The following is a 26,880-nucleotide window of genomic DNA, read 5'->3' as shown; positions in this document are numbered from 1 at the left end:
TACCATGTGTTTGTCAGCACTTTTTAAAAATAACAACCTGTTCACTCAAACACGGTAAATGTGCTGCAGAAGTGAAATTCCGATGTCAGCTTCGGGCAGAGCCACAGCCTCCCGTGTACTCAGTTGGCATTGTGCTACTTAGGGGATGAGACGATCCTTCAGGACTCCCCATCTGTTTTGTGTGTAAGCTCTTAGGTACTGTTTAGCCCTTCATTTGCCCAAAAGTGTTTTTCTGTTATAACTTCAGTAAGTGCAGTTTACAAGAGGACCATGAAACCCAAAAATGCTGAAAACTTGCTTTTAAAAGCGGGACAGAAACTGAATATATTCAAAAAAAAAAAAAAAACATTGAATTGTACACTTTAAGGGGGTGAATTGTATGATATGTGAGTTATGTCTCAACAAAGCTTTTTTTTTAATAGTACAGGAAGAAAAAAATGAGTATAAGTCAACATTCATGGCATAACACTTGATGTAATTGTTGTAAATGTAATTATGTGATTTCAAATTCCTATTACTTATATAAACTTGTCTTCATTGCTCAATTAATATATTTTTCTACCTGTGAAAACTATTTGGGTAACTTGGGCTAAAATGGCATTCATAATTTTTCCAGTTAAACTTAATGGAATGGATTTTTTTTTTTTTATAGTAGCTTTTCAACTATAAACATTTTCAGGGACAAATAAATGCTGTTAAGCAAGAAAGAGGCTTAATTAATTACTTGAAACTGAGTTAAAATTTTAAGGGGGATTAGACTTGGTACTGAGATGAAGATCAGTGTAAATGCCAAATTGATTTGCCCTGAAGGCAGGTTGACATCTATCACACCCACTGAGAAGAGACTTAAGACCTGGACGGTGACAGGGGGCAAGATTTATGTTGAGAGTGGGGGAAGGGTAGAGAGGCCAGTGAAAGAAGGAAACACCAGAGAAGAGCCAGGAGAGGGCAAAGAGATAATGATTAAAAGCTGACCTGGAAATTTAGTTTGCTGTTCCACTAGCAGACTGTAGTCTGTTGTCGGAAAGTTAAGTCCTCAAGCTTCATTCAGTTCTAGATTTCAGCAAAGATAAATAGTTCCCGGCTTTCAACTGGTGGAAGAGTTATTTTCTAAGCTCAAAAGTAACTTACGTCCATTTATTCTCTTACCGTACTTTGTAACAAATCACAATTTTCTGCCTTGTTTTTGCAGAGAGAAAAACTGGAAAATGACATCGTTTGGGTACTTTTCTAGTAGAAATACTAAAATACGAGAAATCTGAGTAATAGCATACAAAAAAGAATATCTTTAAGGCACATAGCAAAGGTATTATTTAGTCAATCAGAAATTTACAATCTGGATGCATAATGCCTGAAGTTTTGAAGTGATAAAAATACATTATTCTTCAGTTATTTCCAGTAACAAGAGAAAAAGCCGTGCCTGGGTTCTAATTAGCAAGTGCTGATTCAGACCTTCAGTGATTTTCTTTTCTTCCGATAAAGGATGAAGAAATGTTGAATCTAAAAAACCAAATAAATTCTTTTACGGAGTTGGGCGGGGTGGGGGTGGGGGATTGGTTTTTGTTTTTCATATTACTTCTGACCCCAGTCAACAGTAGGGAAAAGAGAATAGAAGCCAAGAGAAAACAAAGTTACTGGAGCGTTATATAAATATTTGATATTCTGGATAGAAGGGCTTGAAGTTCTCCCAAGGCCTACGGACTTTGCTTTTTAAATAAAAGTTTTAAGAGAGATTTTTTTTTTTTCACATTTTAATGCAACTTTACAAATTGTTTTAAAGACATTTCCAACAAATGGAAAGAGAAGCCACGCTGGAAAATGTGAGGAATTCCAGAGATATGGATACTTTCAGTTTCCTTTCAAACTTCTTTTCAAAAATACTCATTCACCTGCAGCCCAAATTCTCCATGTATTTTGTCAGATGTTGTTTATGAGCTACAAGCTGGGCAATTACTTCTTCTGCTTCACGAGACCTCTTGAACTCGAAACAACCCTTTAAGGCCGATCCGGTGCTTGCCTCTGGGCCGGCCGGAGAACTAACAGCACATCTTCCTCGAAAGCCACCGGGCAAATGCCCTGGCCTTTCTCCTCCCGAGGGTCACTGCCACCCCAAAACGGTTTTTCCCACGGCAACAGTGAAACGGTGTGGGCGATCCCAAGATGGAGGATATGTATCTTTGAAAGTCAAACCTCAACAATAAAAACAAACAAAAAACGTAGAGGAGATACGGCATTGTCTTGTCTCCCCCTTCTTGCCCATTCTAGACAGCTTTATCAGCCTGTTTATTGACAGCACCCAAATAAATCAGATTTTTTTTAAGCCTTATGTTTATGAAGTGCTTTTCTCAGTTCCTCACCTCTCTCTCCACCCCCTTCCAATTCCTAATTCATTACACAGAGTCTGAAGAGTACTTGGCTTGTAGTGAGTAGTCAATAAATGTTGATGACGATAACTCCTGTCATTATCCAGAGACAGAAGACTTACATATTTAAATATCAACCTATCTTATCAATGATTTCTGGAGAAAATCTAGACTGGTTTCAAATTGTTCGCATGTAGAACATGTGTTTGTTTTTAAGCCCCAATGTGGCATCTCTTTAGCTTAGCTGTATAAAAAAGCTTTGCTCGCCAGGTGAATGCCACGGGGAGAAAATGGCAGGGAATTATTCTAGATTAGAAGAACTCAAAGAGATACAACAACAAAAGGCAACGTAACTTGATTCATTCCAGGTCCAGAAATAAAAAGCTACGTGAGACACGGTGGAAGCAATCAGGGAAATTCGAACACGGGCTGGGTATGGACGATATTATAGAATTATTAATTTTATGAGGTACTATAATGGTATTGCAGCTGCAGTGGAGGATGTCTCGATTCTTAGAAGCTGCAGACTGAAACATTTAGGGGTAAAGTATTGGGATATCTGCAACTTCTTTTCAAATGGTTTAGCAAAATTTATATATTTAAATATAGAGAGAAAGCAAATGTGGTCCAATGGTAACAACTAGCGAATCCAAGTGAAGAGTTTATAGATGTTCGTTGTATTGTACTTCAACTTTTCTGTAAATGCCAAATTTTTTAAATACAAAGTTGAGAATAGAAAACAACAAAAAATATAGTTTTACTGAAGAAAATGCCACACTCTTCTTTAAATATTTTACTGTAATAACACACTATACCTTGGTATTATTTATTTACACTTTATAAAAAGCAACTTATTCAACATAGTTACTCAATCTGAAATTAACTACTTTAAATACATCACTTAACTTTCGGTGCTAATAATGAATCTCTACCTTAAATAGAAATCGAAATAGCTCAACACCTAACTTGACATTACAAGCAACGAGATGCCAGGTATAAGGATCATGAGTTAATATTTCAATTATGCTAAAACTTTCAATAATTTTTTTCATTAATTCTTCTTTGTTTTTCTTCTTTGTCTAGAATAGTCTGTTTTAAGCTCAAGGTAGCATCTTGGAATCCAGGATTTAAGTCTAATACCTTCTTGAAATCTTCCAAAGCATCATCAAAGTATCCTGTACCAGAACGCAAAAAATGAAAAAGAGTAATAAAACTGAGTATTTCTATACATTATTCATAGCAGAGTTCAGAGAACACACACTTTGGCTTTTATATTTACGAGCTTTCAACCACTCCTAGTAAAGGATTGTTTTTCTCTTAGTAATGACATACACATGTGTATATCAAAGTAATTTTGCATGTCCTTACGCCATCATTAAAATTAAAATTTTAAATTCAATTTAAATTAACACTTAAAATTAGCTCTGGGTTTATTTATTTACAGCATAAATCATCATAAAATCTCAACAAAATCCTAACACCGATTTTACACAATGACAGTAAAATTAAAAACAGGAAATTCGTATTCTTTTTAACACTTTAAAAGAAAAACAGTACCTACAGTCTCATTAATGCAAGGATCTAAAACCCTTTCACTTTATATTGTCTCAGGTGCCTTTAAAGACTTTAACTCAGAGGCTCAGTCGATTGAGTGTCACCTCAGGTCATGATCTCGCAGTTCACCAGTTTGAGCCCCACATTGGGCTCTGCTGTCCGTGGCGCACAGCCTGCTTTGGATCCTCTGTCCCCTCCTCTCTGCCCCTGCGTCACTTGCTCTCTCTCTCTCTCTCTCTCTCAAAAATAAATAAACATTTAAAAAATAGATTTTAACTCAGACAAGTTTCCCAGGTGGTCGTCAGCACTGCCCTCAAGTAGCAGTTGGGAAGGCACAGGCGCCCAGTGACAGGCTCACCCTCACCCGGCCTAGGTCCAATCCCCACCCCAGGGCTCCACTGCGGTCTGTAAAGCCCACCAAAAGCCCAAAATAAAAGCTTTCTTTGTTCCAGGCTCTAAGCCTCAATTTTAACATAAATTGGAGACTTGGTGATTACTACATTAGTTTCACAGCATCTGAGAGCTCTGAATTCACAGAATATAGTCAAAGACAAAAGGGGGAAAAAATTCTTACCCAGCCTATACAATATCAACCCTCTGTTGTAATACGGAACTTCGAACGTGGGCTGGACTCGTATGGCAGATGTGTAGTCATCCATGGCTTCATAAAAATCAACCCTCAAGTACTTGATTTGCCCCCTGTTGTTATACGCAGTAGCCAAATCCTCCGGGCTGCATTTGCTTTAAACAAAAAGTTCCCATTAAAAACGTGTGTTACCAAATGCCTCCCGCTTCCACTTTCACTCTCTTTTGGGTATTGTCAAACTTCATCGCCTATAACATGCAGTATCTACACTGGAACACCACGCTGAAGAAAGGAAATGCGAAGAAATAAAGCAGTGGAATCAGTTTTTGTTTAATCCCGTTATCCACGTTGTAGGGAGATAGCGCTACCTGGTCAGTCTGAAAAAACACATTAATTTCATAGTATGTTCAGAGACCCTGTTCACTGACTACTTGTTTTGCAGAATGTAATATTAAAATCGTTGTTCATTTTCTCAGCACATACCAGCAGGGCAAAGACGACATGCTGAGCAAGGAGGAAAAGCCAGCCTAAAGTTCCAGTCTGCAACAGACATACGGCAGATTGAATCATCAGTGTTACTCTCAAATTTTTAAGTGATCCCCCCAAAAATGAGATTTCTAATCATTTTTCACCAATAAAGAAATACACGTTGACCCTGACTGGAAATTCAGTATGCTGTCCCCCAAGGAGGGCTTCTCAGGACAAAGCTGCCTTCCCTCCCATCTTAGGTGGGATCGCCCCCAAGGCCACACGGGCCTTCTGCTAGGAGGGCATCAGCCCCCAGGGCTCTGGGGGTCCTGTGTGCAGAATCGGCTCTGCTTCTGAAGCCTCCAGAGGCTGCCTAAGGGGCTCTGAGTGAGCAGACTTTCTTTAAGGGCTTAGCCGAGGCAGCCAGACCAGCCACCAACTCAGCGGGTCACCCCTCCCCTGCCAGAGGAGTCACTTGCACAGAGAACATTAACGGACGCTGCTCCGTGTCCGAGACAATTCTGTTTTCCTTTCTTTTTTTCCAGGGGAATTCTCAAATTTGAGCCAAATAGAAAAGGCACAGGCTACACTCAGCTCTCATTTCCTTGTGATGCCCCACGGTGCAAAGTACAGTCCTCAGAAAACACTGTGACTGCAGTCAGTGATATTAAAAGTGACATTCTCTTAATATCGAGATCCTTGAGATCTGACAGGCACTGCAACCACGGCTTCCACCAGAGGTCCTCACGGGGGTCTCCTTCAAAGTCTAAGTTCACTAACTATGGACAGAAACATTGCAACATGAGAAAACTTCTGTTTCCGTGAACTATGACAGAGACTGAGTGCGAGAATACTCTGGATGCCACCAGCACCATCGCTGAAACCTGGGGAACAGGAGGGCATGCTCCCTACAACTATCTCTGTTACGATACTCAGTGAACTGCCGTCCAGTAAAGGGTTTCTTTTTAAAAATGCAGCCTCAGGACTCCAGGAAGGTCATTCCATTTTTAAGCTTTAAAACTTTGTTACAAATTTCTTATATTCAGAGGTCCGTAAAATGTTTGGTTCAGAATTAGATCTCATTACAACAAATTCTAAAAATGTACTTTTCATGTGGAAATTGCTTCATATTTTAAACACACGGGCTAACAGTCAAAGCCGAAATTTATTTTCACAATATTGAGATTTTAGTAATGATAGTATTTATCATACTAGAATTTAATTACCTAACACAAATGTGGATTTTTTGCATTTGCACACTTTAACAAAAATAAAAAATAATAATAATACATTTGGAAGTTAGGTTTATGGCTAACACTGCACTTTGGGATATGAAAACAAAATGTTGTAAACCATTCAGAGTGACAGGAATGCAAAAATTGCAAATACTTTTTCAAAATGGTTCAGTGACCTATTATTTTAAAAAATAAATTGAAGCTAAAAGATATATTTGATGGAAAAAAATCTGAAATGACAGAATTCATTGTAAATTCATGAGATCCTAGAAGATTTTCAGAACTGTAAGGAAACAAGGTTCATTCAGGCACGCTGACCACCTTCTACCAAATGTTGGCAGATGTTCTGTCCTGCCTTCGTTAAGACGCAGATACTACATTTGCTACAAACATAGTCAGTGCTTTTCAGGTTGGATGTGCAAAGGAGACTAGATGGCCCAATATTTCTGTTGCTGATGAATACTTTTTGAAACCTACTAGGTAAGTCTATTCTTTGAGCTTGAAACAATGATAGAAAACTACATTTTCTATGTTTACTAATCTTTTTTTTTTTTCCATGGCTGGCGGGGTCGGGGGAGCTCAGGGAATGATGCTACTGTCTTCCTGCCTGTTCAGAAATTTCTATTAACTATTACCTTGGTGTGTTATCAAAACAAGAAAGCAAATTCATTTTTTCTGGTTTCATTCCATATGAGTTTAACAACCTGGAGAAGAATCATAAGGCTCATTCAAAAAACAAACTGGCATCCTGTCAAGAAAAACCAAAACCCTGAAGAGAGAGAAGAGTGATGGTGCAGAAGACACAAAACTGGCAAAAGGCTGTTCATTCCACCCGTCTCTGTTCTTTCTTTTCTCATCCTCGTCCACCCCACTCCGTCAATAAGAACACAGACAAAATTTGGAATAACAACAAATGCTACACATCCAGGTATAAATCCAAAGTACTTGGGGCAAGCAGGTATTAGCAGGTGAGGATGGTAACATCACAAAAAGAAAAACATTATATGCTTTCTGACAGAAGTCCACACCACCACCTGTGACATAGTCTTGCCATAATACAGGATCTGAATTGGATAGAGCCTCGGGATTTAAATGCCAACTCACAAACAGTGCGGGAGACATCAGGGAGATGAATTCAGTAAACACTCAAAACACACGATGGCTTCCTCGACAGACTTCGAGGGAAAAAAAAGAAGGGGAGCCTTATAGATTAAGAGACCTGGTGCATCCTGACTTGAACCAAATGCTATAAAAAAACAAACCAACCAAGAAATCAAACAAACAAACAACAACAGACGTTATTAATCAGGACACAACACTAATTGTGTATTTCACATTAAGGAATTTTGTGACAATAATGATATTATGGTTGTTTAAGAACCCTTAATATTTAGAAATGCATTTTGAAATATCGATGGATGAACGATGTGTGGGTGAAATAATATTTAGGCCGAGTGATCTCCAACCCCCCCCCCCCCCCCCCACGCAACACACACACACAAGTGAAAAAGGAAACACCCTCGCTGGGATGTGGCGGTTGGAGTCGCAGTCCCACGTACTCGCGTGGCACTACCCAGTCGTGTCCAATCGCCATCACAAGGTCTCCGATATCCGCCTGTTAAAATGACAGGCGGAAAAGCGTAGCTGCCGCTCTGGGTCAGAGTGAGTAACACAGAACTCCCAGGGGCGGGGGGAGAAGGCAGCGGGTGCCCCGGGTGTCCCAGAAGAACGCGACCCTTGCTGCCCTTCTGAAAAGGCAAGCATCCGCCCCCAGCATCCTCGGTACCCCAAAGTCAGGCGGCTGAGCGCCGGGCTTTGACGACCCCTGCTTCGCACCTCCCCGAGGTGCAGCTACCCCACCTCTCGCGATAGTTACCTCACGGGCGCAGCTCCCTCGGAGCCTGCACAGGCGCACTGGCGAATGTAAGCGGAGTACAGCGTCTCGGCTTCCGCGTATTCGCCCTTGTTGAAGTGAGCTTGGGCGAGTGCCAGCGATGCTTGGCTTGGTTGCCCTTGCTGCCCATCCATAGCGGTCTGAGGCCTAGCTTTTCGTGTAGAAAAGGAGTTGACTTCTGAACGGTTAGAGGCAGCACCACGGGGCCACTTCCGCACTCCCGGAATTTGACAGCAAAACCTCGGCGCTCGCAAAGGGGGAAGTTTGTGCCTTTCGAGGACCCATCATCTCGCGAGATCGATGAGCCGGTGCTGGCGGGGAGCTCAGTCGTACCGGTAAAGTTCGGACCGACTGCGGTGGAGTGCGGTTCTGGTGTTACTGCTGGTCCTGCCTGCCTCTTTTTCTAGAAAGCAGTAGACAGATGGTTCCAAACTGGTTTCCAAATCCGTGGACTTATGTTGCGAGGAGCTTGTCCTTTGTTACAGCGAGTTATGGGGGGAGAGAGCCTCACTGTGCCGGAAGCAGAAGAAACCTTGGTTTGCTTTACGAATGGCTAATTGGCCAGCAGATTTATTGTAGCACGCCTTTGGGGTTCCAGCGACCACTCTCAGCCAAACACCCGGTAGAGGATGATCTGAATAGGCTGGGGCCATTCGGACACACTGTCGAGAAGGTGTCCGAATTCAAACTACCATTTATTAGCTCCAAGATCCTAGATTGCAAACCTCTTATATCTGTGGAATAGTGTAAGAATTCATTAAGTAATATGTTGTGCTAAAAATTTGGTCTGTTATGTTAGTTTACATTCTCTGGCTGTTGATGCTAAAGGGAAACCCAGATTGTAATTGATTAAGTACAGTAGATGTTTAGTTCAAGTAAGAATTACGTAAAGTGAACACTCCAGAGAGGAGACTAAGAAAACAGTTCCATTTATAATGGCATCAAAAATGGATAAAATATTTAGGAATTAACCAAGAAGTGAAAGACTTGTCCAATGTAAACTATAAAACACTGCTGAAAGAAATTTCACATAAATAAATGGAAGGACATCCCATGTTCAAGTTAAAAGGACCTACAGATACAATGGAATCCATTTCAAAATGCCGATGATACTTTTGTAGAAATAGAAAAAATCCATCCTAAGATTAATAACGGGATTTCAAGGGATCCCAAACAGCCAAAAACAATCTTGAAAATAACAAAGTCGGAGTACTCACTTCCTGTTTTCAAAACTCAACTACAAAGTTAGAGTAATCAAAACACTGGTATTAGCATAAAGACAGCCTTTTCAATAAATGTTGCTGAAAAAACTGGATATCCACATGCAAAAGAATGAAGTTGGACTGAAACACCATATAAAAAAATTAACTCCAAATGGATTAAAAACCTAAACGTAAGAGCTAAAATATAAAATGTTTAGGAGAAAATATAAAGCAAAAGCTTTGTGACACTGGATTTGGCAACTTCTTGGATGTGACCCCAAAGACAAAACATAAATTGGACTTCATGAAAATTTAAAACTTTTGTGCATTAAAAGACTATACAGAGTAAAAAAAAAACCCAGAGAATGGAGGAAATATCTGCAAATCATGTTCAGTGAGAGATGCTGGGCTGATGTGTCCATCTACTGATAGGACACACAAGATTCTGAGTTGGTGTCTCTGTCACACTTGAGAAGCTCTGGTCTACATGACACTGGAGGGCCTGCCCTGTAATTTCATTGCTGGAGCTAGGCTCAGTTGCTGTCCCTCTCTGATGCTCAAGTCCGGCTTCCACAGAGTCCACCTGCATGTGGTGCTTTGCCTGTGGGGTGGCATCAATGAGCCTCCTCACCCAGAAATACAACTGCAACACGATAATCTGCTGAATGTGTTATGTTCCCCTGCAACTTCATACTGTCAACTGTTGAAAAAAGTATGGCCACACCAACAACCCAAGCCCTGAGAAGAAAAATCAAATAAGGTCCCTCAATGGGCTCCTCCTTCCCCTACAGGGCAGCCTCTTGCCTGACCCTATGATCCTGGGGCCTCAGTAAAGCTTCACTTTCATTGACTGGACCAGTTAAAAATATATATACATACACACAAATACATATGTATACAAGCATACACACATACACATACATATTTCCCCCCCAAAATATATAGAGAACTTTGGAAACTCAACTCTTCCCAAATGAGTGTACTATTTTGCATTTGCACCAGCAATATATAGGGGTTTCAGTTGTTCCATATCCTGACCAATACTTGGCAGTTTTAATTTTGGCTATTATGGTATCTGTGAGAGGTATCTCATTTTTCTCTAAATTTTACTTACTAGAAATATAAGCTATGCCAAATAATTAGTAGTTAAATAAAATATTAACTCCAAGCCTCTTAATGGCTACTTTTTCTCTTAATTTTAGAGAAATTTCTTAAGAACAAGTAGTTCTTATTATGAAGAAAACTTACAATACAGTGATTTCTTCCTACTTTTAAAGAGGTTATTAAGACCATTTTCATTTCCCATCTCTCATAAATACCCTTTATGTATTTTTGTAGTTTTCTACCAGGGATATATGTTACTTTTCTAAAAATATGTTTATTTTTTTAAAAAAGCATTAATTTATTTTTAAAAATGAATTAATCCTAAGAATAGACAGTAGGGGGCAACATAATATTGTCATTTTCATTTTAGAAACTCAGTAGCAATATCTTAGAGCTATAAAATTATCAAATAAGTACTTCTGATTTTCTCTTAAAAACCTGGTAAAAATTTCCCCCATTTCTAAATGAGAACTCTATATGACCTCTAGAGTAATTCACTGCAACCTCCAATCATCGGACATTTGCCTAGTACCTGTCAAAGTTGTTTTTTCTGTTTGGTAGTAAAAATGATATTCTACATCTATTGTACCTCCTGTCCCTTTCTCCTCTTATCCACTCTGGAGCCCAACACCCTCCTAAACAACCCCCACTGAAAAATTTAAATCAAAACAAAACAAATACCACATTACCCTTAAGTTATACATAGAGGAAACTAGGAATAAATACAAGTCAATATTTAGTCTTTCCTTTTTTTTTTTTTTTAATGCCATGTAAAACCTAAAATCTCAGCTCTTGGAATACAAAAAGATCATTTCAAAGTGTATTTAGCAAAAAAAAAAAAAAAAAAAACAACAAAAACAAAAAAACGTGTGTAATAAAATTAGCATTTGTGTCATGATAGCAGGTCAACAATCTTTGTTGCTTGTTAAGCACATTGCTTATCACCATAAATTTTATCAGTTGGTCCCATCATCTCAATACTTTGGCCTACCAAAGTATTTTCAAACTTTGAAATGTAATACAATTATACTTTGAAACCTCACATAATTCAGGCCAAGTTTTATGATAAAGAACAACTCAGCATTAATTAAATGGAGTCAGTACATGCTTATTACAGGAAAAGAAACAACATAACTGCTTCATTATACTGTTTTCATTATATGCTTCATTCTGTCCAACTTCTCTCCAAGTACTTGTTATATATAGACAATTTTGCTTCTCTTTGCTCCTTTCATCAGGGGAGAGTTTTTTGGTGTTGTTATTCTGAAATTTCCTTCATGCTGAATAAACCAAATTAAGTCAGTTCATACTGTGGGTCTTTAGTCTCTAGTACTATTTGTATGCAAAACAAAGGTCCTTAAGACATTATGGAAGATCACCAAAACTTTCCGAGATATAAATCCCAAACAGGCATAAGATTTTACAATAGTAGAAAAGACATGTCTCTCTCTATATATATATGTATGTGTTTACACATATATGTATATATGTATGTATACACATGTAGACATATGTGATAACTAGGTCTACAAGGTATAATGGTTGTTTTCAGACATTGTGGTAACTAACCTAAGTATTATAGCTGCAATAGTAGCGTGGCATATTTCTCTTTATTTATTGCCTCTACTAAACATCAGCCAAACTTGAGCAAATAACTGTGATGAAACAGTGCTAGAGTCTGGCCTGCAGCCACAAAATGAAAGGACATAAATTCATGAGAAAGAAGTGGAGAACACTTCTAGCTATATAAAACAGGTAAGCAATTACCCATTGTAATGCTTGCAAGTTTTTCTTTTTAAATTAATGATAAAACAGACACATTATTAAGAAAGGATCATTCCCCACAGCCCCAGAGCTGTTTAAATGAAGGGCCCTGCTTGGAGACAATGTTTCAAATAAAACTATAACTATAAAATGGATGTTTTTGTATAAATTTATATCATTATAAATACAGCCAATTTTTCTGCACAATATAAAGAGTAATGCCAAATGCCATCTTTCAGATGAGGCTAAAAGGGTAGATAAAAAAGGAAAAGCTATATAAAAAAATAAGGCTAATAGAAACAATTCAAATTATAAAAAATATCTTTAAGTGTCTTCTCATTTCTGAAAATAAAATACAGAAGACATTCAATACTTATTTAATTAAATACAGCTAGCAATAGAGCTAATTTTAGTATCACAATTGTTTAACATTCTTCTAATACAGGTTATGTCAACTCCCTAAATTCAACTTTGCCCCACTCCCATGCTTCCCCCACCTGCCCCCTGCCAAGGTTTCTTAATGAATTAGTAACCTTGAAACTGTGAGAAAAATTTCTTATTTGGAATTTTTTCATAGTATTATGTAACCATAATTTATAGACAGAGAGATAGATATAGGCAGGTAGGAAATAAGGCTGATTTCCATACATTTTAGATGAAAATCAGCATGATTATTTCATAGTTGTATTTTTACACAAAATTGTATGTATACATAATACATATATGTATATATAATATAGATGTTATATACACATAATTTGTAACTTTGTGTGAATATACAACTATGAAATAATGGTGCTGATTTTTATATAAAATGTATGAAAGTCAGCTTTATTGTATATCCAGTTAGAGCTATGTATACATGCTACATGTATGTTACAGTTAGATACAATCTGTCATTTCTTCATCCCACTGAACTATGGCATAAGGGACAGAAGTTGTAGTTACTGATTTCCTGAGCCAGAACACAGTGCTTGCACACATTGCACACCCAGAACTGATATTCTGTGATTGGGCTTCCCGTGGCAACACATGTTGGCAATTTCCCTTCCCCTCTGTAAAAGCAAGAGGAAAAACAATTAATTATACTTTAAAACTTCTAATTACTTAAACTACTTATCACAATTAAAAAATTAAGGAATGAAAAACATCTCAAGGCAACTTTCGATTAAAAACTTTTCTTACAATAAGAAAATAAAGCATTAATATACTCACAAGACTAAATAAAATAGGTTGTAATATTAAGGTAAATTACTTCAAAATTTAGTGCTTAAATTATTATATCACACTACTACACTTATAGAAATCTCAGCTTCTAATAGGGTGTATAACATATACTAATGACAATTAGCCTACCCTTCAAGAAGGCTGTCCAATTCAGATTTTCTATTATCTTTTGGAGTATGTTTGGTGAAGATTTCCAAAGCGAGATCTTCATATTGCTGTTTCTGCTCTGAACTGAGGGTCTCTAAAGATTCAAGTTTAATAAAAGCTTTTGAACAAGTACCAAAAGCTCTACCGGCACACGCACAGAGCGCTAACAGAGAGTAGATCTCGACGGCAGGGATGATGTCTTCATAGTCTCTCAGGTGAAGAGCTAGAGAAAAGAGGACAACTTAGATTTTGAAACAAAATCATTAGTATGACCATGCATGGAAAAGAGTCTATGTTAAGCTGCTTTAGTTTAACCTACATGAACTCTTACAAACTTAAAATAACGGTGGGAGATCGAAGCACTGGTAGAAGGAAGCAGGTTACGTGAGTTCCCAGTTCTGTAACGCTAGCTAACAGCTCAGGTCCTACAAAACAACCACCATCAAATGATGTGCACACTCTGCCATTCAGAAACACACACAAAGACAAAATAAAAATAAAAATTGGTATCAAAACCCACATCTTTTGTTTCATGTTAATATATTAGAAATTTCTGTGGCATTCCAGAAAAAAGTAAATGAATATTATACTGTTAGTCATAGTACTCAAAATAACATCAGGTTTCTTTCTGATAAAAAAGCAAAGCAGTACGAAATCGTGTCTTTTCCTTGCATCTCTTTGAAGAGATTTTTTTGTCTTACTGAATGAAACAGAACTTTGAGAAGAGAGAAGTGACAATGTGCCTCTTGTCAGTTCAGACATTTATTTTGATAGCTGCCATATCTTATTTTTACTTTTTCTATACTAGAGATATAATCTTTCTTTAAAATGTACTGTAGAATTAATAGATTGTATATTGGATTTCTTCACCCAGTAGATGAAAACTCTCAAGTTAAAATTCTAATTTATCTTTCAAGTTTAGAAACTGTGTATAAGTTATATGAAATAGAACTATCTTAAACCTAACTGCATAATTTATACCACATATTAATCAGTTAAAATTAAATAAAGGTCAGTTGTAAACATGTAAAAATAAAAATAATTCTTATGTATAACAACCAATTAGAAAAAAAAACTGTTACAGTCCCCTTGCTAATACAAGTGATAACATGGATCTGTGTTTACCAACATGGAAACATGACTGCAATATACAACAGAGGGCATAAAGCAAGCAAGCCCCTGAACAACATATATTGTATGATATTAGCTTAAGGAAAACTGTCCACAATTTTATAGGCATGGAGAAATGTCTAAAATGAAGTTCGCCCAAATGTCAGTAATCATTACTTCTGAGTTATAAGATTATTTTATAAGTTATTAGATTATTTTATTTTTTTCTGTTTTGACTGTAATCATTACAGAAGTGACATTTTATTTTTTACAGTGTCATTTTAACAAAAAAACAAGTTAAATACTATAGAAATCTATTAATATGGAAATATTTTACAACATATTATGTTTTTTAAAAAGGACATATGTTATACTCCTGATATTATAAAAAACACAAACTTTCATATATATTCAAAACTTTAACTTCTAATGAAAGGAATAGTGAATGCTATAGACATTCTTTTTGCTTATCTCAAACCTCTGACTTTAATGTGAACCGTATGTATTTAAAAAAATCAAAAGAACTTCAAAAACAAAGGAGAATGTGCAAAATAGACTATAGACAGCAAATCTCAAACATGAAAATAAACCCATGAATAAAAGTGTTACTGAAGTTAATATATGGGCAATCTGAAGGAGCTGGCTCTTCACATTCAATTTAAACACATTGTACCCGTTGGGTCAAAGGCCCACCTGTCTTCAATGCAGTGTCAACATATCCCTCATAGAGCTGCCTCTGGGCAAGTGTGAAGAAGTGGTAAGCCTCAGCCCCTCTCCAAGCATTATCTGTGAACCGACTAGTTGTAGACAGAACTTCCTCTTCCAGCAAACCAGCCAAAGCAGATGTGGCCTATGAGTCAAGCAGAGCCACGTTTTCTGTCAGTGCAACCATGAGTCACCCTAACGAAGACAACTTCTGAGACGGTTTATACATTAAACTAAGGAAAGTAGATTTTATCATTTACAAAGCTGTCATTACAGACTTCATTTCTCCATTAGAAGTCATATTTTGTTAAGCTGCTGTAATCAAAAATTTCTTTCAGCTTTATTAAACTATAATTGACCAATAAAACTGCAAATTATTTCAAGTGCACCTTGATGTGATCTGACAAACATACACGCTGTGAAACAATTCTCCCCATGGTGTGGTCAAATTTTTTAATAGAACTCATTATAAACTTTAAGTTAGTAAGAGATTCGTTTACACATAAAGTAATATACATATTCTAGCAAGGTTTTTAAAACTCACTGGTTAGAAAGGGTTTACCAAGTAAAAAAAATTAAAGCAAAGTCTACAAATTAGTCTTGCAGGAAAAGTTTCCAATATTCCTCAGCAGAAATTTCTAAATTTGAGTACTAATTCCAAGTCAGTCACTCCTTTTCCTCATATCATTTAAGAAAATAAATGCAGACAAGCAAATTAAATGGCCTGTCCCTAAAGAGAAGTTTGATAGTCTTTTTTCCTTAAACACCCCAGATGACTTCATGTTCTGTAATGTTCCACCTTACCTCTGAGCTCTTTCCTTTCACTTTTCCTCTTTGGGCATTTCTCACTTGCTCATGGTACTGCTCAATAAGCAAAGCGGACAGTACGTACAGCTTCTTGACACGTAAAGGTTTGGTTCTTTTCTTTGCCTCTTCATCTGCAATCTTTAAACATTTAAAGAACTTGGGGAAGACATTTCTTAATCTTTATTTGTACACATACAATCATCTCTAAAATTTGATTCTTTAATAAAAAGAAAAAACCAGTAGGATGGAACATAAATACCACCCATTTATGATAAATATTTTTAAGCCCATTTCCTTTTCCTTAGCTTCTAAGTACTCAGTTCTTTCCTTGGCATTAGCCCTTGGAGTTACAACTCATAACAAATGCTCTTAAATAAGTAAGTCAAAATGAAGAAAGTTTTCATGGAAGAGGTAGCATTTTCCATAAGGAGATTTTAAAAACGGTGTTCCAAGTATACTGAGATAAGAGGACTTTAACATGGTACAGACTTCAGAAAGAAGGATTTATCTAAATGATTGAGGGGAATATTCCCTTTTTTATTAAATCAACGGGAAAAAATAGAACAGAATATAAAATGTATATACATTAATACTGTATTAGTCCTTTTCCTTCCAAATGCATATTCTGAAACAGTAATGTATTTAAAATGTGTACATTTATTTTTTTAAGTTTTTTAATTCATTTTGAGAGAGAAGGAGAGAGAACTCGCGTGCACACATGCGTATGTGAGGTAGGGGCAGAGAGAGAGAGCTAGGGAGACAGAATCCTAAGCAGGCTCTGCTCTGTCAGCGCAAGAGCTCCACGTGGGGCCTGAACTCACGAAACACAAGATCATGACCTGAACCAAAACCAAGAGTCAGACACTTAACTAAGCCACCCAGATGCCCCTTAAAATGTGTAATTTAAAAGGACAAAATTCTATTATCAACAGGATTTAATTCCCATTATTAAGGGAATTTGTATTTTATGGTCCCTGAAAATTCTATTAACTCTTTGTTAACTTCAGTATTAAGTAAATGTTCAATTGTTTAGGGATCAGTAAGGTGCTAACACTAATGAATAGCTTTTTTAGTAAAAGGTAATAATACTAAGATAATGCATAGTTATAGCAGTAATAAAACAAGAGGGCTTTTGCTATAGCAAGTACTTGTTCTCAAAGAAAATGGAAAATGTGTTCTTCAGTACATAAGAAAACATTGGTAACTAGAACGTAGCAAATACTCACCAAGATTATTGTATTACCTTAAACATCAGTTTAGCAGCATCATAAAAGTAATTGGCTTTCCGATAGAGTTCTATGGCATCAAGAGTTTTATTCTTTTCCAATAAATGAGATGCATACCTCGCTAACAGGGATCCAATTTCTTTCATACTGTGATTTTTAGCCAACTCAACAGCTTTGTTCCACTGAGGGGGAAAAATATGCCATTCAGCTACTGAAGCATTTATAGTCATACATGTCATAAAATTCACACAATAAAGATTTAAGTTTATAGTAATAAATAACACTATATTAAAATTAAAAACCAGTATATATTTCTTTTAATACAGTAACTTTAATTAAGAGTCTCATGCTCTACCGACTGAGCCTGCCAGGCAGTTTACAGTAACTTTAATTAAAATCAGAGCAATTATAAGTTCTATAAGTCAAACATGTCAAAATGATTAAATGGCCCAAGACTGTGATTTGCTTAAGAAGGACATCAGAAAAGAAAAGCTTCAAAGTTTATAATTACAATATTATAATTCAATTTTGCACCAGCTAGAAGTGAGGAAAAGCTATACTTGCTTATAGTAGAACAAAATATGTCATTTCGGTTAAGAAAATGTCCTATCAGATTTAACATTTAAAAGTTATTTTTAAAAAGCAAATGGAGCTTTATAAAATACTTCAAGAAAACACTTAAAGGAATATACTGATATTCAACAATTTCCACAATTCTGCACTTTAATTTTAGTTAAATTCCAGCTCCCAAGAATATCAAATATATGTTTTCTCTAAAGAGACAGGAAAATAGATTGCCAAAATAAATACTGATAAGGTAACTCAATTCCTTCCTCTTGCAATGACCATTAACTAGTCCTTCTTTGGAAACAAAACCCTAATAAAATGCAGAAAATTATGAAATTACTTCCAGACAACAAGTTGCCTGACTAAAAATAAAAAGCACAGGGTTTGCGCCTATATTGACTTAGTTACGAGTGGGTCACCCTTAACGGTAGCACTTCAAGAGGTAAATGCAAACTCTAGTATTTGCTAGGTCCTCAACAAAGTAAGAAAGCATCTAGCTTCTTTCACAAAATCCACCTCAACCCTACAGTGGCAACAGTCTAAAAGGATGACTAGGGACCTTAATTTTCAGTTCCTTACTTGGTTGAGATGTACACAGGTATCTACTGCTGCCTTTGGCTGATTACATTTCAAAAATGCGGTCACTGCTTGTTCACACATTCCAACCCTCACAAACATTTGTGCTATTTCCTGTAAGGACAGAACAATATTATCAGATCTCACAGACCAAGGAAATCACTTATAGTTTAATTTACAAAACTCCATAGGGACATACGAATATTAAATTTACTGGTGGTTACAGTAATTTTTCGTTGCAACATACACAGGGGCAGAGGCTACAAACCAGAAAGGAGGCTAAGGCATCACTGTCTACAAAACCGGTGCTTCACTGGCTCCAGCTGCAGATCTACTTTTTAACCAGGTCCGGAACATCCTGCACTCTGCTCCTCTAGTAGCTAGGGCACAGAAACGTCAAGCTGGGAAACAAACCCCATACTGGTGTGTGAAAAAAACATTTAAGGCAACTGATGGTATAACAATGGTAATGTTAGAGGCTTAAGGAAAATCTCACATTCACAGAGCTCTCTAATACCTCTCTGAAGAAATGCCCCAGATAGGCCATTCATTAATTCAGGAAGCCAGATCCCAAACAGAGCTCCCTCCATGGGTGGTGGGAAGGAAGGAGAACCACAACACAAACCCACCATACCCATCTGGCTCACTCTCCATTTTCAGAAAATCATTTTTTTTTTCCTTCTGAATATCTAATTGGCAAGAGTTTTCCTCTCCCTACCCTTACTTCTTTTTTTTTTTTAATTTTTTAAACATTTATTTATTTTTTGAGAGAGAGAGAGAGAAAGACAGAGCACAAGCAGGGGAGGGATAGAGAGAGAGAGAGACACAGAATTGGAAGCAGGCTTCAGGCTCTGAGCTGTCAGCACAGAGCCTGTGATCAGGTCATAATCTCACAGTTTGTGGGTTCAAGCCCCACGTCGGGCTCTGTGCTGACAGCTCAGAGCCTGAAGCCTGCTTCTGATTCTGTGTCTCCCCCTCTCTTTCTGCCCCTCCTCTGTTTGTGCTGTCTCTCTCTCTCTCTCTCAAAATAAATAAACATTAAAAAAAATAATAAAATATTTTGGGAAAATCATAAAAGTATGTTTTAGATCCAACTGTCTTTTTAAAAGTAATGTTTAGGGGCACCTAGATGGCTCAGTGAGTGTCTAACTTTGGCTCAGGTTATGATCTCACAGTTCATGGGTTTAAGCCCAATATCAGGCTCTCTGCTCTCAGCACAGAGCCTGCTTTGGATCCTCTGTACCCCCCTCCTTTCTGCCCCTCCCCATTCACATTCTCTCTCTCTCTCTCTCTCTCTAAAATAAAACTAAGCATTTAATTAATTAATTAAAGTAATGTTTATATTTTTCTGGTTACAAAGTAATAGACTGTAATGGTAAATAAAAATTAGAAAGCACAAAAGTTACTTACAATCTTACTACCCATAGGAAATCTCTCTCAATAGTCTGATGTCATTTCCTAACATTTGTGTCTTAGGAATCTATATGTATGTGTGAGCTGGTGTATGTATTGTGTTCATACTATATATAGTTCCGTTCTCTGTATTTTTCAATTAAACATTATGTAAATTTTACCATATTAAAAACTCCTTCAAAAACTTGATTTAAAATTTGCAATACTAAAAAAAAACATTTGCACTACTAAAAATTTTTAAGCATTTTAATTAATTATTACTATAGCTATAATAACTTAATATTTACTCAGTAATAATACTATTCTGGATATCCTACAGCAATACTCTTTTCTGCATCATCAGACACACCTAACAGATGACATTAATGCAGGACACACTGTCCCGATATCCAAGGTTATAACTAATTTCAGTTTCTTTCCTACTCAAGAAAACACAGGACTGAGAATAAAGTACATGAAAATGCCATATTACAGGGATAATGGCTCTAATTCACAAGAGACAAAACTGAATTATCAGAATTCTATCATCTACTAATTAACAAACAAAAATTTTGTGGTAGAACTCACAACCGATACATGTCCCGACCCTGCAGTTGAGAGATGCTAACTCTACAGGTACTATACAGCTCAATGATTTACATTTTACATAAAACAAATAAAATATAAACTCATTAACGTCATTCAAGAATTAAGAGGCTTAAAAAGGACATTCAAAACAAATTTCCAGAGAACTCTGTTTTTTTCTTTTTTAACACTAAATACTTTGTTAACATAACCTAATAAAAGTCAAGCTATCTTTTTAAACCTTTATTACAGCAAATTTCAAACATACATACACACACACTAATCCCCAGACCCAGCTCAGATAATTTTGAAGCAAACCTGACAAGAGATTTTAACTGTAAATATTTCATGTGTCAGCTAACTTTTAAAAGCAATTTTATAAAACTGACAATACTATAGGAGATTGTGAACATGTTAAAGTAGTGGGAATATGACTAATTTTCCCTCTATTTTCAAGCAGTCTGTAATATTGATATATTGTTTTAACAATTAAAAGTATCATTCCACATTTAAGAAACTATGAGATTATAGATTTTAAATTTTCTTGTGGCAGAAGTTATTTCCTGACTATAACACAAAACCTAACAAAAATAACCTAACAAATCTAAAAACTAAAATTTTTAATACCCACTGGAAGCAACTTGTGGTTTTCTGGAAGTGAACTGGCAAGATTCTCCAATCCCTCATAATCTTCCAACATATAATAGCATTCAGCTAAGCGTTCCTGGTTCCGCCCTTGTACATAATACTGTACAGCATTCAACCTATGGGGGAAAAAAAAAGAACAGTTTCTAAAACTAATGTGAATCTCCTGATAAATAAACACTCTCATTAAAAATGCTCATTAGAATTACTAGTATTACTCTAGTTACCATCTTCAGTTACAGCATGTCTTTGAAGTGTATAAACTGGGGGGATAAAATCTAAAGACTCTGAAGCACATTTTAGTTGCAACATTCTTTGGCTATTAAGAAAAATTGTTGTAATTGGATATACAGTTGTGCTTCCAAACACGGACATAAATAAGTGTATTGATCCAAATGAAAACCTAAGAATAAAAGCCAATGACTTCTGAAAATAATCTACAAGAAAACAAGAAAACATAAAATACTTTTCCTTTTTTCAGAAATAAATCATATGTCTTTGAAATGCACACTGTGGTCTTAAACAGTAGAATCCTGCCTGAAACTAAGCACACGTTTGTGAGTTTGGAAACTCCGAAGTTTTATAACACTTATCAAGGATCTCTTGCTCCCCATTGGGAATTTAAATCTGCTTGAATTTAAGAATCCAGGGGGCCGGCCTTCAATGTCCCCAGCTTTGTGCCAATGGGAAGTACTCAGGCAGCTACCATATCAAGTGCTACATGAACAGATGAAGAGGTTCACATAGGTCGCCTACCACTTTTGCCGATCAGCAAAGTAGTCTCCGATGGCATTGTGGGCTTGTTCAAGGAGACTGTCATCTGCATCACCAGATCCAGTTTTCAAGAGCTGGAGTACTCTAAACCAATCTCCCAATTTCAGCCGGAGGCCGATAGCGAGATCTCTGTAAACAACAGCATACATTCATTCACTTGACAAATACTTGTGAAGTGCCTACCCCATGCTAGGGTAAATTCCAGGGTACTGAGAATACCCAGCAGTGAACAGACAGACAAGTTACCTCCCCAAACATTTTAGAAATTTGACCAGGAAAGAGGCAATGGGGAGAACTTGAAATCAGGAAAAGGAAATAACTTCCTGCCTTTTATTTTCCTAGCCTTCCAATTTTCCTAGCAAAATACTGATTTAAATAATAATAACTTCTTTTCATCAATTATTGAGACAGGATCAAGCTTATTTAAAAATCATACATATACTGGGGCACCTGGGTGGCTCAGTCGGTTAGGCGTCCGACTTCGGCTCAGGTCATGATCTTGTGGTCGCGAGTTCGAGCCCCGCGTCAGGCTCTGTGCTGACCGCTCAGAGCCTGGAGACTGTTTCAGATTCTGTGTCTCCCTCTCTCTAACCCTCCCCCCGTTCATGCTCTGTTTCTCTCTGTCTGAAAAATAAATAAACATTAAAAAAAAAAAAACTTAAAAAAAAAACAAACCATACATATAAACACATATTTGGTTTTATCTTTCTTTTCAGGGCTTAAGCAGTATTAGGGATCTCCTTGAAGTACAAATAATATTAACAAAATTTAGACATAATGTTTATAGCTGAAATACATACATTATTTTATGCAAATCTAAAATGAACATAAAGAATAAAACTCAATCCCTATATACCGTTCATTTTTATTTCACGCTCCTTGACGACAAAAAATTAAATAAAGGTCTAAATCAAAAAAGAAAACCCAAACGTTGAGCTGCATAATAAATGATAAAAGCCCCCAGTCTCTGCAGTCTTATGTTTTTTTTTCTACCAAATGAGAAAACCTCCCATGGCCAGCCATTAATATATGTAAAAAAAAAAAAAAAAGAAAAAAAGAAAAAGGAAACTGCCTCCAAATTTCAATACATAAATTAATGTAAGGGCCACGTGGAATATCCAGGTTGTAACTAAACTGAGATTATTTTCTGAAAGAAGTGGTATGACACATTTAGTCTACTGTACATTCCTCATTTGTACAGAAGAAAAGCATGAATGCCAGAAGTACTCCAGAATGCCTGTACCTTCATTACTCACCTTCTGTCCATATCAAGATACATTCTTTCTGCCTCTTCAAACCTGCCGAAGTAGGCAGCAACTTCGGCCTGCTTCATGGACTCACTCTGTAGATTGCCCAGGCGCTTCACGAACTTAATGCCTTGGTAATCTTTGCAGCGCACAAACGCTTGCTCTGCCGTTTGCAGATCTAGTTTCTGAAGAGCTGCTTCAGCCAGTAGGCGCCTTTATTAAAACAAGAAACAGAAAAGCTTATTGCTATTACTGATAAACAAGTCTTGAACCCGAATTTAATTATTATACCTGTTGTTTCTAGTTAAACATGGTGGGAAGTGATTACTTTAACATATTTATGTATGTTTTACTTAATATTATGCTTATTTTGAGTACTTCCAAATCTGAATTTAATTTCTGTATTTTAAAAAGAAGAACATGGGGCGCCTGGGTGGCGCAGTCGGTTAAGCGTCCGACTTCAGCCAGGTCACGATCTCGCGTTCCTTGAGTTCGAGCCCCGCGTCGGGCTCTGGGCTGATGGCTCAGAGCCTGGAGCCTGTTTCCGATTCTGTGTCTCCCTCTCTCTCTGCCCCTCCCCCGTTCATGCTCTGTCTCTCTCTGTCCCAAAAATAAATAAACGTTGAAAAAAAAAAAAATAAATAAAAAGAAGAACATGGGGCGCCTGGGTGGCGCAGTCGGTTAAGCGTCCGACTTCAGCCAGGTCACGATCTTGCGGTCCGTGAGTTCGAGCCCCGCGTCGGGCTCTGGGCTGATGGCTCAGAGCCTGGAGCCTGCTTCCGATTCTGTGTCTCCCTCTCTCTCTGCCCCTCCCCCATTCATGCTCTGTCTCTCTCTGTCTCAAAAATAAATAAAAAGAAGAACAAAGGGGCGCCTGGGTGGCTTAAGCATCACTTCAGCTCAGGTCATGATCTCACGATTCATGGATTCCATCCCTGCGTTGGGCTCTGTGCTCACAGCTCAGAGCCTGGGGCATGCTTTGGATTCTGTGTCTCTCTCTCTTTCTGCCTCTTCCCCACTCACTCTCTGTTTCTCTCTCAAAAAATAAATAAAAAACAATAAACATTTTTTTTAAATAAAAAGAAGAACAAGAATGCAAGTCTACCCCCATGAAGGCTACCATGAGAGTGGGAGACAACAGAGCTGAGACTTTAAATGCATACACCAGACATTTTGGGAGGATTTTTTTATTTTTAAATACCAAAGTCGGGGGTGTGGATTGTCCTCGATGAATTGAGATGCATCTTCAATTCCAACTTTCTCAATCAATGCTCGACTATCTCGCAAGGACCGGATCTCAAAGTTAATTATATAATCCTTGTTTGGGTGTTCTGGATTCTAAAAATAAAGATGAAAAGAAATGCAAATACCTGCTGTTAGAGTATGTGTTTCTTTTTTACAGTAAAACACATGCACACACACAAACAACTGTATCATGTTGTAAACCAAAATGGGAAGAAAAGATATTCCAATGTGTGGGTCTTTGAGTTATCTGGAAAACAGCCACAATCCACAGGTGAAGTTCCTCCTGAGGTTACTAGGCTGCCCACAGGGAAAAGAGGACAGTGGAAGAAGGGTTGTCTTACAATCATACAGCCTTGTTTCCCTCAGCTTAACTCTCATGTTCCCAGGAGCTACTATTCTCTTCTCGCCCAAAGTGCTGCAGAAAAGACATGTGCAGGGGCCTCTACCAGCTCACTCCTTAATCTACTCTCTCCTTGCCGGGGGGGAAATGAGACAGTTGTCCCCTGTGCTGTTGGGCAGCAGACAAGCAAATAAAAGAAAGAGCTAGTTTTCATTATCTCTTTCCTTTTGTTAATTTAGCTAGCTGACCCCTCCAAAATTTTTTTTTCTGAAGGCCAATCTTGCAGGAAATAGCTAGCTAATGGCCAAGAAAATAAAAGTTATAATGAACTCACCAATATCCTACATATTCCAAGTAAAGAAAAAGTGAAGCCCAGGAGAAAATTAGAGCCCCCCGCCCCCACATACAGAAAACAGCAATGGCTCCCAGAACTAAGCTGCATCTGGCCCTCCCCACCTGCAACTAAACCACTGTACTTAGAAACTGAAAAGTTCTCCCAGAAATCCCTGGCACAAAGTAGAAAGTAGTATGGAAAATGCATGAGGTTTGGATTCAAACAGATCTAAGCTTAGATCCTAATTCCTCAGCCTACTGGCTATGTAACAACTCTTTCTAAAACCTGCTGTACCCCCGTCCTGTGCCCACCCAGGAAGCCAAAGCCATCTTCCCCAAATAACCCCAATCACATCACTCTCCTGCTTTACTCCCCCAGTGACTCCAGGAGGCAGTCCAAACTCCACAGAAGGCACACAAGGCCTCGTATGACTGGGGCCAACCTCTCCCACGACTGTTCCCCTTCAGTTCCGCCAGTGCTACCAATTACATACACCAGCTTTGAAGCCAGACAGCTTGGAGTGAAATCATTCACGTCTCTGCCTACTGCCAACTGGGTGTCACTGGCAAATGAGTTTCTCTCTCCAAGCCTCAGATTCTTCATCTGAACAAATGAAGATAATAATCAGACTGACTTCCTAGAATTGTGAGGATTAAATGAGATAACACGTATCAAACGTTTAGCACAATGCCAGCCTTGTACTACTCACGTGGTTCACAGTCTCAGAACTGTACCAGCGCTCTCTCCCCACAGACCTCTGACAGACGCACCTGCCCACTGAACTGCGCCAGCCCCCGCCCCTTTGCTGGTTGCTGAATTTCTTGTCTACCTCCCCAACCCCTCTACTTGAGGCCAGGAACTTGCCTTACTGACTGCCAATAAACATCTGCTGAGTCAGTGAACAGACAGACTTTTGGTAATCATTTTACTCACGAAGAGCTTTCTCCACTAAAAATGAGGTCTGTGTATTATCTACCGGGCACAGTTGTAATGACAAATGAAGAGTGACATGCAATGACAAATGACAATTGAACACCTCCTACGAAGGCACTTTAGTGAATGTAAATTTAGTAAATTCCCTTCCTTTTCCTTTCGTATTCCTTCAGCTCTAGTGCTCCAATAAATTTCTCATGGGGGAAAAAAAAACAGGCTCATAAACAAAGGGCTTTAAAGGGCTACAATTTACATATCAAACCAAAACATGAAACCATGCTACAAATTGCAACTAACTTCAGAAATGTAAAACTCTATTAACCCAATTCCAAAAAATATATGAAGTATACAGAAAAAAGTAAATGCTTTGTATAAAATGAAAGTAAAAATGTTTTTAATATATTCTTAGAGAAAGAAATTCTCAAAAGATAGTCAATGAAGGCCAAAGTAGGGGTTCAAAAAGATAGCTGGAATCAGAACTGGATTATTTTATAAAGCCTGAAAAAAAAATAGGAGGATAGTGGCCCTGCAAACAAAGTTACTCAAGTACCTGTCTTAGAGCTCAAAAGAACAAAGTAAATTAATTGTGAAGTATTTCTTCTCTTTGTTATTGACACAAAAACAATGACAACCACAACTAGCCACTATTTTTTGAGCTCTTGATCCAAACACTGTGGTAAGTGCTTTTCACAGATTACCTTATACAATAACAATCCTGTTAGATAGGAGCCATTATTATCCACATTTTATAGAGGAAAAAATTGAAAAAAATAACTGAGGCTTATAAACAAGAAAGGAAAATGAAGTTCAAAAAAGATGAAGGAACCTGTCTAAAAGTGGTACAAGTGAC

The 26,880-nt window shown here is 37.5% G+C and overlaps 2 protein-coding genes across 4 annotated transcripts in view; both read right to left on the bottom strand.

The window, feature by feature from the left end:
* Positions 1-2,663: 2,663 nt before the first annotated feature.
* Positions 2,664-8,353, bottom strand: TTC32 (tetratricopeptide repeat domain 32). Its single transcript, XM_047854389.1, has 3 exons — positions 8,083-8,353; positions 4,492-4,658; positions 2,664-3,538 (listed from the first exon to the last, which is right to left on the bottom strand). Exons 1-3 carry the CDS (start codon positions 8,232-8,234, stop codon positions 3,399-3,401), a joined length of 459 nt encoding a protein of 152 aa, XP_047710345.1. The 5' UTR covers positions 8,235-8,353; the 3' UTR covers positions 2,664-3,398.
* A 4,440-nt stretch (positions 8,354-12,793) lies between these two features.
* Positions 12,794-26,880, bottom strand: part of WDR35 (WD repeat domain 35) — a 61,554-nt gene continuing 47,467 nt past the window's right edge. For all 3 annotated transcript variants that reach the window (XM_047854043.1, XM_047854044.1, XM_047854045.1), the window contains 10 exons: positions 24,380-24,516; positions 23,188-23,391; positions 21,914-22,060; positions 21,144-21,276; positions 18,539-18,649; positions 17,410-17,574; positions 16,164-16,304; positions 15,348-15,504; positions 13,527-13,767; positions 12,794-13,225 (listed from right to left, as the gene is read on the bottom strand). In XM_047854043.1, coding sequence (XP_047709999.1) covers positions 13,075-13,225; positions 13,527-13,767; positions 15,348-15,504; positions 16,164-16,304; positions 17,410-17,574; positions 18,539-18,649; positions 21,144-21,276; positions 21,914-22,060; positions 23,188-23,391; positions 24,380-24,516 — 1,587 coding nt within the window. In that variant the 3' untranslated portion in view covers positions 12,794-13,074. The remainder of the gene's footprint in view (positions 13,226-13,526; positions 13,768-15,347; positions 15,505-16,163; positions 16,305-17,409; positions 17,575-18,538; positions 18,650-21,143; positions 21,277-21,913; positions 22,061-23,187; positions 23,392-24,379; positions 24,517-26,880) is intronic.

Source organism: Prionailurus viverrinus, chromosome A3, assembly GCF_022837055.1.
Source record: "Prionailurus viverrinus isolate Anna chromosome A3, UM_Priviv_1.0, whole genome shotgun sequence".
Taxonomy (NCBI): domain Eukaryota; kingdom Metazoa; phylum Chordata; class Mammalia; order Carnivora; family Felidae; genus Prionailurus; species Prionailurus viverrinus.
The sequence above is the reverse complement of the archived record's forward strand: the minus strand, read 5'-3'. Positions and strand labels throughout refer to the sequence as shown.

Bases quoted from the DNA above. Each gene is read 5' to 3' on its own strand.
- TTC32 (XM_047854389.1), bottom strand. From the start codon at position 8,234: ATGGATGGGCAGCAAGGGCAACCAAGCCAAGCATCGCTGGCACTCGCC. The intron at 4,659-8,082 runs GTAACTATCGCG...TTTTGTTTAAAG, and splicing joins GAGGGAGCTGCGCCCGTGAG to CAAATGCAGCCCGGAGGATT. The intron at 3,539-4,491 runs GTAAGAATTTTT...GTTCTGGTACAG, and splicing joins GTTGATATTGTATAGGCTGG to GATACTTTGATGATGCTTTG.